At 46.1% G+C, this 12,399-nt stretch overlaps 1 protein-coding gene across 3 annotated transcripts in view; it reads left to right on the top strand.

Annotated features, from left to right (window-relative positions):
- TBC1D16 (TBC1 domain family member 16) overlaps positions 1 to 12,399 on the top strand; it is a 121,155-nt gene that overhangs the window by 100,332 nt on the left and 8,424 nt on the right. For 2 of the 3 annotated variants that reach the window (XM_070740180.1, XM_070740182.1), the window contains 5 exons: positions 2,628 to 2,795; positions 3,553 to 3,701; positions 6,252 to 6,386; positions 8,587 to 8,773; positions 11,939 to 12,118. In XM_070740180.1, coding sequence (XP_070596281.1) covers positions 2,628 to 2,795; positions 3,553 to 3,701; positions 6,252 to 6,386; positions 8,587 to 8,773; positions 11,939 to 12,118 — 819 coding nt within the window. The remainder of the gene's footprint in view (positions 1 to 2,627; positions 2,796 to 3,552; positions 3,702 to 6,251; positions 6,387 to 8,586; positions 8,774 to 11,938; positions 12,119 to 12,399) is intronic. The other variant, XM_070740181.1, reaches the window with a different exon arrangement.

Genomic DNA, 12,399 nt, shown 5'->3' with positions numbered 1-12,399 from the left:
TTAGGCCCTTCAAAATGTCCTAGAACTATGATTTCATTTTTCTTGATCCCTTCATATAATATTCTTCACAGCTTTAACATGCCTCTTTAGTAAATCCAATGTACAAAAATTATCCCAGGCACTCTCTTGACTTTTTTTCTTTTTTCTTTTGCATGTCCAGTGTAACATCTTTTGACGTATCATTCTTTTAGCCTGTCGTTTTTAAATCCAGTTTCAAATCACCCTCAATCTTGTGAGAGAGAATTTATTCCCATTTCATCTTCATCAGAAGGATTTAGGGGTAGTGATTTCTGACAGTCTCAAAATGGGTGAGCAGTGTGGTCGGGCGGTAGGAAAAGCAAGTAGGATGCTTGGCTGCATAGCTAGAGGTATAACAAGCAGGAAGAGGGAGATTGTGATCCCCTTATATAGAGTGCTGGTAAGACCACATTTGGAGTACTGTGTTCAGTTCTGGAGACCTCACCTACAAAAAGATATTGACAAAATTGAACAGGTCCAAAGACGGGCTACAAGAATGGTGGAAGGTCTTAAGCATAAAACGTATCAGGAAAGACTTAATGAACTCCATCTGTATAGTCTGGAGGACAGAAGGAAAAGGGGGGACATGATCGAAACATTTAAATATGTTAAAGGGTTAAATAAGGTTCAGGAGGGAAGTGTTTTTAATAGGAAAGTGAACACAAGAACAAGGGGACACAATCTGAGGTTAGTTGGGGGAAAGATCAAAAGCAACATGAGAAAATATTATTTTACTGAAAGAGTGGTAGATGCTTGGAACAAACATCCAGCAGACGTGGTTGGTAAATCCACAGTAACTGAATTTAAACATGATCATTGTGGTCATGGGAACATCATGACACTGGTGAGTGTTCTCATTTAATTGTAATCTTTAGCTCTCTCTAGTTCTCTACAGTATCCAATTTTTAAAGCCTTATCACACAGTTTTAACAAAATAATTCAAAACAAAAAATGTTTTCCCACGGGAAGAATGCTCTCATAATCTTGTATAAAATTTATGTGCATCTTTAGTCCATTTGTAACTTTCTAAAATCTAAATCTAAAATTTTATCAAATCAAATATTTAATCACCCTTTTGTGTTTATTCGAGTCTTCAGAGAGGAGCAGCATACAAGTCTAATAAATTATTATTATTATTATTATTATTATTATTATTATTACTACTACTACTATTATTATTCCCCCTCCAATTTTTTTTCAAGTCCTTAAAGTTGTATTTAGAGCTTCGTTTTGGAGGGAACTCATGCAGTGCTGTAAAACATGTCAATCCAAAAGTTCCTAAAGCTGAAAAACAATTAAGATCAAAAGCAACATGAGAAAATATTATTTTACTGAAAGAGTAGTAGATCCTTGGAACAAACTTCCAGCAGACGTGGTAGATAAATCCACAGTAACTGAATTTAAACATGCCTGGGATAAACATATATCCATCCTAAGATAAAATACAGCAAATAGTATAAGGGCAGACTAGATGGACCATGAGGTCTTTTTCTGCCGTCAGACTTCTATGTTTCTATGTTTCTAACAAATCAATTTCAGAAAGTGATTAGAAACGGAAGTATGTGGACCCAGAGTTCTTCCAAAGCTGACCCCACTTTTATCAAGATGGCTACTTCCTGGAGCTCTAAACCCATCAGAGATTGCTGTCTTGCAATCTCCTTTCGCAGTGTAACAATTCTAGACCATTGTGGGCAATCTCAAGTCATCTTCTTGTCCAGAGAGGAATAATGAAGAGTTGATCTCCTCGCCAGTTTTTTATTCACTGTTGGCCTCAGCTCCATAAACTTCAGTTTGCCATTTTGTCCCCAGGAGTCCCACTGTTGACATGGTCTTGAACATTAGGTGTATGCGGATGCCAGCGGATGTACTTCATGCAAGCTTATACTATGCTAAATTAGTCATTAATATGCTACAAAACTCATTGCTGAGGAAGCAAAATGGCACAGCTGCCCCTTCTGGAAATTGTTCATTCTGTGGCTCTTTACAGTCCACTCCAATCCTGTTTTGACAAGACCCGCTGCCATATCTTCCTTTAATTGGCACAAAGACTTTGCAAAGGTCTTAATTATGTGTTTAAAGGTACAGGAGATGCTTGTTAGAAACAGGGCTTCTAAATTCCCTGCCTCCCCCCCCCCCCCTCCCAAACACACATTTCTCCTGCTGCTTTCCTCTCATTACAGTGCCACAGGGGCTTGCATTTGTGTGGAGCAACCTTTTGATTTTTAAATTAAATGTCAGCTGCAGTTTTTGCCCTGGAATGGCAAGCGTCCTCAGAGAGCTGGCACCGCTGCTTCCCTCTTCCCTAACAGCAGGGCTTTTGTATGTGGCCAATCAGATGTAATTTATTACATGCATTCCTGGGCAGACTTGAGATATGGCTGCAAGCTGGGTGAACTCTGATCTTGGACAAGGAGGGGTGAAAAAAAGAAGCCAAGCACAAAGCAGTTTTAAGGGGACTCGGAACCTCAATTCCTCCAGGCCAGCGGCTTTCCCCCAGTTTCCAGAGGTTGTTTTTTTCTAGGAATGGTATCAAGATGAGCTGGAGGCCTTAAAGGCCGATGATGCAGCCGTGACACGAGCCTTCTCTTCCTTCTTTTGTTTCCAATTAGCAGCTCACTGACATGAAGACCTGCATGCAGTTCTCCATTCGCCGGCCCAAGCTCCCCTCCTCCGAGACCCACCCTGAGGAGAACACGTATAAGCGCTTAGACGTCTCCGGGTGGCTGCGTCATTTAAACAAGGCTGGACAAGTCGAAGAAGAGTACAAGCTGAGGAAGGTGAGAAGCGACCCAAGGGTGGCGTGTTTTGCTCTGCAGGTTTCAACAGAGAGCCTCCCTCTGCCAGACTCCGCAGTTTTAAGGAATTCTGCCCATTGTCCCTGGTTTGGGCCTAATCCTGGCAAGAGGGAAGGAGATGAAGTAGTTAAGTGTAGCAGAACGCACACACACACACCCTCCGTCCTAAGTCAGGTTGCTGCTAAGCTCTTGTTGGTCACTGCTGTATGAGAATAGAGTAGAGTAGAATAGAATAGAATAGAATAGAATAGAATTTTATTGGCCAAGTGTGATTGGACACACAAGGAATTTGTCTTGGTGCATATGCTCTCAGTGTACATAAAAGAAAAAGATACAGGAGGTAGGGGGATCTGCACCTATAGTGCTTGTGCACCTCTCTCCTCAGGCCCCAAGAAAGCACTCAAAAATTTTCTGGCTTGGAATAAATAGGAGGCGGTAGAATATCTGTGCATGGCTGGGTCCAAGTGTACCGTTTCCAAGATTGGGGATTAAGCTGTGACGTGAGAATGATGCGTTAATTGTATGGGCCCTCCAGGGGACTTATTGACATTGAAATGAGCTTGATTTGTATCTCCCCTGGGAAAGGGGAGGGCTCCGCTTTCCCTCCCAGCATATGCAGATTGTGGGGTCCTGAATCAAGGGAGCTCTTGTCAGGCGGGGGGGGGGGGGGAAGTGCTCCCATTTCAGAAACGTTGACACTTTTCTCTGAACCAGCCTCTCATTCTTCTTCCCTCCCTAGGCTATTTTCTTTGGCGGGATCGATCTCTCCATCCGCGGTGAAGTTTGGCCCTTCTTGCTGCGCTACTATAGTTATGAATCCACTTCGGAAGAGAGAGAGGCTCTCCGCATTGCAAAGAGAGAGGAATATTTTCAGATCCAACAGAAAAGGTGGCCGGAATGAGATGGCGAATGGCTCAAGAGGGAGATGGTTGTAAAAATTACCTTGCCCTGCTCTCCTCCCATCCTTTTCTCCTCGTGCTCACCCTCCTCATCTTTCTATGCCACCTTTCAGTTATATATTTATATTTACATTCTCAACTTTCTGAAATTATGATAGGTAATGGATGTTTTACATTAAAACACTTCTGATTATCGTAAAATGTTGCGCTCCCCCCCATACACACACACACAGAGCGCCATGACTATATTTCAAACAACCGTTTCACCTTTACGACTAGTCGCAGCATCTTGTGAAAACATGACCATGATTTGCAAAGGTTTTAGTCAGTTTTCAGGGAGGGAAACCCACCCATTTGAAAAAATAGGATTGTCCTTAGAACCCAATTAAAACAACAATGGGAAATCTAATTTTGTTGTAAGTTGATGGCTACCAACACATATGTAGAGTATATAGATACATACATACAAAATCCTTCAAGGTGATATGTCTGTTTTCTCCGCAACCCTGTATGGTACATAGGGCTGAGATGAAGGACTGGTCTAAAATCACCCTTATTGTCTATTATGCCTAAGACAGGCCTAGAACTCCCAGCCTCCTGGTTTCTAGGCCAGCACCATTATACCAAACTGATTCTCTTATAACTAAGGACCAAAGCATCTTGTTATTAGGAACAGGAGTAGAGAATTCCCAGTACCATTATGGTGGAGAGAGGGAGATTTGGCTGGAAAATAATTCCAAGTGAAGTACTTCACAGACCTGATTCATATGTCACATAGAGCCATAATTTCTTTAAATATGATTTTTTTAAAAATAAATCGCAGCTGGTTTCATACATGCCAAATCATAAATATCCAGATATAACAGTTAAATCTATGGGGCTGATTGTGTTTACACACACGAACAACGGCTGGCAAAGCTCATCCAGAGTTTTAGGGTTTGATAGTATCCATAATCTCTGCCAGTCTGCCTCTAACTTTCTATCAAATTCCAAGGTATCTGATTGTATTTTTCAGAAGGAGAACCTGAAGCTTTGTGTCAGTTGGAAGGAAGGACAGAGAATCAGTTTCAGACTGTTAGTTAGGTGAAAATTCAAGCTTTTTTATTTGCATATGGTGAATTCACCACTGAATGCATTTACAGAATGAAAACTAGCACTTTGACTTACACCCCTGGCCTATTTTGTCCTATGTGGGTTATAGTAGCAGACTGTTCATGGGTCTGCCTTTGAAAAGAGTTTGGAAATTTCAGCAAATATAGAACCCTGCATTCAGGCTATTGATGAGAGTGAGTTGCAGGAGGCGCGTGCCTCCCTTATTACATGGTCAATTTTTCAGATTATTGGATTGTATCTTGGGACTTGGTTAGTTGAAGGGCTGCATTCTTCCTTTTAGAACTGCCTAGCTTCAACATCTCCAGGCAAAGCTTTTTTCCCCTTGGTCCCATGATCATCAGAAAGCACATTTAGATGCAGTTGCAAAGAAGGCTGTTTCGGCTGTTTTTTATTTTTTTCTAGCCTCCTTCAAAAGGAGTCCGGGTAGTGATAATTCCACCGCCAACAATCAGATGAGTTTAAATTTGAGGATGGTGTTTACCAATTTTAAGATGGTGCAAAACTGTATAACTGCTTTTTTTTTTTTTTTAAGCAGACTACTTATCATTTTGCATGTCGCCTTTGGTTTACTCCTGTGTGCCCTCGTAGTACACATCAACGGTGCGCAGTGCTTTGTATCGGGAAGAGAGTGCTTTTGAGTGCCATTGCCCCCATCTGCAGCTCATTCAAGAAGTTTCTCAGGTGGCATATAGCTGCATTGGGAACCTAAAAGGAAATGCACGGGTGCTTTAATGAGTAACGTGGGCTTACCTAGGTATGCCCATGTTTCGCCATCACTCCGCAGTCTGCATTGGCTGCCGATCAATTTCCGGTCACAATTCAAAGTGTTGGTTATGACCTTTAAAGCCCTTCATGGCACTGGACCAGATTATCTCAGGGACCGCCTTCTGTCGCACGAATCCCAGCGACCGATTAGGTCCCACAGAGTGGGCCTTCTCAGGATCCCGTCAACTTAACAATTTCGGTTGGTGGGCCCCGGGGGAAGAGCCTTCTCTGTGGCGGCCCCGACTCTGGAACCAACTCCCCCCAGAGATTAGAACTGCCCCTACTCTCCCTGCCTTCCGTAAACTCCTTAAAACCCACCTTTGCCGTCAGGCATGGGGGAACTGAAACACCTCCCCCGGGCATGTACAATTTATGCATGGTATGTCTGTGTGTGTGCTTGTTAGTAAATGGGGTTCTTTTAAAACTTTTTTAAATATTTTAAATTTATTTGGATTTGTTACGATTTGCTATATTTTGCTGTGAGCCGCCCCGAGTCTGCAGAGAGGGGCGGCATACAAATCTAAATAATAAAATAAATAAAATAAATAAACAGCAAGGGCTGGATACGCACTCCCGAGCTTTCCAAAGCATCTCTTTCCCGTTGAATCTGACACACAGCAAAGCTATAGCCTAGGTGTGCAATCATTCCTGTGTTCCTCAGGCTCTCCCTAGCACCCGATGAGCAAAAGGCCTTCTGGAGGAATGTGCAGTTCACCGTTGACAAAGACGTGGTGAGGACTGACCGCAGTAACCAGTTTTTCCGTGGAGAGAACAACCCCAATGTGGAGACTATGAGGTGATCATTTTTCCCAGTTAGTACCAAACAGTACGCTGAGTGCACTTTACTGGTAAATCCAAACTCATTCTTACTTTGACAAAACCCTTCAAAGGACTTACAGGCAAACTGAGAAACTCACAGGCTTTTTATCTTGAAGTGACGAATCTTACTCAGTGTAAAGCAGTTTCAAATGTTTTGCATGCTTTGTCTCTTTAAACAGCCTTTCACATTCTGGGGGCTTCCAAATATGGCCTATCTCCAAATTCGTAGCTAGTAGCTGCCAAATATGTTCTGGGTGGGAATTAAGGGGGCTGTAGGTAACAGAAGGGCATTAGGTTAGGAAAGGCTGCTGGACAGCAACCCAGGAAGATGTCAGTTTTATGCCCAGTACAAATAAATAAAATACTGCAGGTGGAAGATTAATAAATAAAATACTGCAGGTGGGAGATTAAAATAGAGATGCTTTGTCTCAGGCCTCTAGGTAGCTCGGGTTCCTGTTCTTCTGGAAGTTATACATTGGTACCACTACTTACGAACTTAATTCATTCTGTGACCAGGTTCTTAAGTTTGTAAGAAGTAGCAATTTTTCCCATAGAAATCTATGTAAAAGCAAATAATGTGTGCGATTGGGGAAACCACAGGGTGGGTGGAGGCCCTGTTTCCTCCCAGGAGATTCCTAGAGAGGCCCCATGGAGGCTTCTCCCTGCCTTTCCCGGCTCTGTTTCCTCCCAGGGGATTCCTAGAGAGGCCCTACAGAGGCTTCTCCCCACCTTTTGCATGCAATTTTAATGCAAAATAATGCATGCGATTGGGGAAACCACAGGGAGGGTGGAGGCCCTGTTTCCTCCCAGATGATTCCTAGAGAGGCCCCATGGAGGCTTCTCTCCCCCCTTTTCTGGCCCTGTTTCCTCCCAGGAGATTCCTAAAGAGGCCCCACAGAGGCTTCTCTCCCCCCTTTTCCGGCCCTGTTTCCTCCCAGGAGATTCCTAGAGAGGCTCCATGTAGGCTTCTCTCCCGCCTTTTCCGGCCCTGTTTCCTCCCAGGAGATTCCTAGAGAGGCCCCACAGAGGCTTTCCCCCACCTTTTCCGGCCCTGTTTCCTCCCAGGAGATTCCTAGAGAGGCCCCACGGAGGCTTCTCTCCCCCCCTTTCTGGCCCTGTTTCCTCCCAGGAGATTCCTAGAGAGGCTCCATGTAGGCTTCTCTCCCACCTTTTCCGGCCCTGTTTCCTCCCAGGAGATTCCTAGAGAGGCCCCACGGAGGCTTCTCTCCCCCCCTTTCTGGCCCTGTTTCCTCCCAGGAGATTCCTAGAGAGGCTCCATGTAGGCTTCTCTCCCGCCTTTTCCGGCCCTGTTTCCTCCCAGGAGATTCCTAGAGAGGCCCCACAGAGGCTTTCCCCCACCTTTTCCGGCCCTGTTTCCTCCCAGGAGATTCCTAGAGAGGCCCCATGGAGGCTTCTCTCCCCCCTTTTCTGGCCCTGTTTCCTCCCAGGAGATTCCTAAAGAGGCTCCATGTAGGCTTCTCTCCCGCCTTTTCCGGCCCTGTTTCCTCCCAGGAGATTCCTAGAGAGGCTCCATGTAGGCTTCTCTCCCCCCTTTTCCGGTCCTGTTTCCTCCCAGGAGATTCCTAGAGAGGCCCCACAGAGGCTTTCCCTCACCTTTTCCGGCCCTGTTTCCTCCCAGGAGATTCCTAGAGAGGCCCCACGGAGGCTTTCCCCCACCTTTTCCGACCCTGTTTCCTCCCAGGAGATTCCTAGAGAGGCCCCACAGAGGCTTTCCCCCACCTTTTCCGACCCTGTTTCCTCCCAGGAGATTCCTAGAGAGGCCCCACAGAGGCTTTCCCCCACCTTTTCCGACCCTGTTTCCTCCCAGGAGATTCCTAGAGAGGCCCCACGGAGGCTTCTCCCTGCCTTTTCCGGTTACAGTTTCGGAGGCTCGGGTTTGTAAGTGGAAAATGGTTCTTGAGAAGAGGCAAAAAAAATCTTGAACACGCAGTTCTTATCTAGAAAAGTTTGTAAATAGAGGCGTTTGTAGGTAGAGGTACCACTGTATATTTACTGTGTCATGGTTGTCCTTTTCTCCCCATTTTCTTTTGTTTTAAAAGAAACTTCTGGCCAACTGTTCCTTAGGAAGAGAAGGAATGGAACTCTCTGACTTCCATTATCCCTAATCTTACTTTATGGTTTTTCTTTTTTTCTTTTTAAATTGTCCTCTTCTTAAGGCGGATCTTGCTGAACTATGCAGTGTACAACCCGGACATTGGCTATTCCCAGGGAATGTCTGACCTCGTGGCCCCCATCCTTGCTGAGGTTCTGGATGAATCGGATACTTTCTGGTGCTTCGTCGGTTTGATGCAGAACACGATCTTTATCAGCTCCCCTCGGGATGAGGATATGGAGAAGCAGCTGGTGAGGGTTGGAGCTGGGGGCCTTCTCTTGTTTCCCCTCCCTTCCCTTCCCTGCCACTTCCCAAGAAATCCAAAGCATGGAATCTATACACCTGTGTACCTCGTGAAAGGAATGGAAGGGTGTGAGGAGTTCGGTCAGAAAAGCAGAAAACGGGGAGGTTGTTCTCGCAAGAGGCCCTGGCAATGCAGAAATATCCACTTCCTGGCATCTGCAAAAGCATCTTGCCCCCATCCAGCATGCTTGGGTTGGTTTTTTCCCCTAGTATAATATTTTTATTTTCTCCAACATATAATAAAAATGATACATTGTTTCAAACACAACGTATTTGTCAAACATATACAGATTTCTTTTTCTTTTTTACTTTCTTGTGGCCATTCAATGGAGGCTCTTGTATCCCTTTCTGCCTCTAGAGCAGTGTTTCCCAACCGTGGCAACTTGAAGATATTTGGACTTCAACTCCCAGAATTCCCCAGCCAGCAAATGCTGGCTGGGGAATTCTGGGAGTTGAAGTCCAGATATCTTCAAGTTGCCACGGTTGGGAAACACTGCTCTAGAGGACTCTACAAACGTGTAATATCTTATACAGTGATCCTTCTATTATCGCGAGGGTTCCGTTCCCAGACCCCTCGCGATAATCGTTTTTTCGCAATGTAGGGTTCCGGAAGTAAAAACACCATCTGCGCATGCGCGCCCTTTTCCCCCCCCATGGCCGCGCATGCGCAGATGGTGGAGTTTGCGTGGGCGGCGGGGAAGACCCAGGGAAGGTTCCTTCGTCTGCCTAGCAGCTGATCTGCTCGGCAGCGTAGCACCAGCGAGGAGCCGAAGATCCGGGTTTCCCCACCCGGATCTTCGGCTCCTCGCTGGTCCCCAATTCCGCCAACATCAGGCTCTCCACACGCCCTTTCGCCGTAATACAAGAGCCTTCCGAAAACTCTTTCCGAGCGCCTCAGAGCAGCACCCCCACCCCTCTTTGATTCCCTCAACCCGCCCGGCCCCTCGCTCCACTTTTCCACACTCCAACCGAGAGAGGAGTCCGCGCTGCTCCGACTGCCGTGTCTCCTTCTCCCTCCTCCTCCTCTTCTTCCCCACTCTTCCATCCTCCGCCGCCGAGGTCTCCAGGAAGGGAGAAGAAGAGTCAATGAACGGCGCCAGCTGCCGCTTCGCCCAACGCAAAGCGTGAGAGCCCAGACCCGGAGGCAACCTGCTCGCTGTCCGCGGCGCTTCGAGTTTCTCCTCCCGGAGGCGCGCTCGGCGCTCGCTGCAGCGGGGGAAGACCCAGGGAAGGTTCCTTCATCCGCTGCCCACGGAAAGGGGAAACCCGGATCTTCGGCTGCAGCGAGCGCCGAGCGTGCCTCCAGGAGGAGAAACTCGAAGCGCCGCGGACAGCGAGCGGGTTGCCTCCGGGTCTGGGTTCTCGCGCTTTGCGTTGGGCGAGGCGGCGGCTGGCGCCGTTCATTGACTCTTCTTCTCCCTTCCTGGCGACCTCGGCGGCGGAGGATGGAAGAGCGGGGAAGAAGAGGAGGAGGAGGGAGAAGGAGACACGGCAGCCGGAGCAGCGCGGACTCCTCTCTCGGTTGAAGTGTGGAAAAGGGGAGCGAGGGGCCGGGCGGGTTGAGGGAATCAAAGAGGGGTGGGGGTGCTGCTCTGAGGCGCTCGGAAAGAGTTTTCGGAAGGCTCTCGTGTTACGGCGAAAGGGCGTGTGGAGAGCCTGATGTTGGCGGAATTGGGGACCAGCGAGGAGCCGAAGATCCGGGTGGGGAAACCCGGATCTTCGGCTCCTCGCTGGTGCTGCGCTGCCGAGCAGATCAGCTGCTAGGCGGCCGCTCGAGAGCAAGAGGGGGAGAGATAGAGAAAGAGAGAGAAGGAAAGAAAGAGATGAGAGAGGGAGGAAGAGAGTGTGAGAGAGGAAGAAGCAAGATAGAGAAAGAGAGAGAGAAAGAAAGATGAGAAAGGAAGGAAGAGAAATGAGAAAATGATTGAAGCAGAGAATGACAGGAAAGAAAGAGAAAGAGACAGAGAAGTGACTCTTGGTGATGACGTATGACGTCATCGGGTGGAAAAATCGCGATATAGCGTTTCGCGAAGAACAAGATCGCGAAACTCGAGGGATCACTGTATATCCTTAGACCTCTTGTATACCTTATCTCCGTCCAATATTAAAACATTACAATAAAATAACCTATACCTTAATCACTACTCATTAATTGCTCATCTTAATTTAATCTTACATATCTGTCAAAGTGATTAATCCAATAACTTATTGTCTTATAACACATAATAACTACCGTAGATAGATTATAAATAAGATGAATCACGACTCAAAAACTTTAAAAAAATTACATATGCTATAAAATACACTGCTCAAAAAAATAAAGGGAACACTTAAACAACACAATAAAACTCCAAGTAAATCAAACTTCTGTGAAATCAAACTGTCCACTTAGAAAGCAGCACTGATTGACAATCAATTTCACCTGCTGTTGTGCACCTTCAACTTTATACAGAACAAAGGATTCAATGAGAATATTTCATTCATTCAGATCTAGGATGTGTTATTTGAGTGTTCCCTTTATTTTTTTTGAGCAGTATACAGTATGTTTAAACTATTTTTTTTAAAGAAAATATTTTTTGTTATAAGTGCTAGCACCATTACCTATCTTCCCCATCTGGGTTCTAATATTTAAATCTCAATTAACTTACCTCCATTTTACCAACAATAACTTGTTATTAAAACATCAGAACAATGATATCTTTTAACCTTCTATCCCAGTGCTTCCCAACCTTGGCAATTTGAAGCTATCTGGACTTCAACTCCCAGAATTCCCCAGCCAGCATTCGCTGGCTGGGGAATTCTGGGAGTTGAAGTCCAAATAGCTTCAAATTGCCAAGGTTGGGAAACACTGTTCTATCCAATCATAAAATTTCCCCCGATTTCTATAGTGATCAGAATCTTGCTTGTCTTTAAATTCTTTAAATCCAGCATTCTTGTTGTCAGCATTTTATTTTTTGAATTGTTGGGTCCTACAACCAATGCAGCCAGCTCTGGGTTGGCCTGAGAGGGTGTAAAGGAGGAATGTAAGGAAGGCCAGAAGGTGCAACTGTGGCTGCCCCTCTTTCTCTTCTTCCCTGGCGGTGGCTGAGCTGAGCGCTGTTGTCTCTTTGCAGATGTACCTGCGAGAACTGCTGCGGCTGATGCACGAACGCTTTTACCAGCACCTGGCTTCCCTTGGGGAGGACGGCCTTCAGATGCTTTTTTGTCACCGCTGGATCCTCCTCTGTTTTAAGCGAGAGTTTCCGGACGCCGAAGCCCTGCGCATGTGGGAAGCCTGCTGGGCTCATTATCAGGTGAGGCCTGGCAGCAGCGTGCTCTGGGGCCCTGAATTCTGCTGCCCGTTGGGGCAGGGGTAGGCAAAATTGGCCCTTCTATGACATGTGGACTTCAACTCCCAGAATTTATAAAAATATGACTTCAGTAACCGAGTTGTCGAAGCGTGGAACTCATTACCGGACTCCATAGTGTCATCCCCAAACCCCCAACACTTTAGCCTTAGATTATCTACGGTTGACCTATCCAGATTCCTAAGAGGTCAGTAAGGGGCGAGTACAAGTGCACTAGAGTGCCTTCC

The sequence above is a fragment of the Erythrolamprus reginae genome, chromosome 2 (genome assembly GCF_031021105.1).
Source record: "Erythrolamprus reginae isolate rEryReg1 chromosome 2, rEryReg1.hap1, whole genome shotgun sequence".
Lineage (NCBI taxonomy): Eukaryota > Metazoa > Chordata > Lepidosauria > Squamata > Dipsadidae > Erythrolamprus > Erythrolamprus reginae.
The sequence above is the reverse complement of the archived record's forward strand: the minus strand, read 5'-3'. Positions and strand labels throughout refer to the sequence as shown.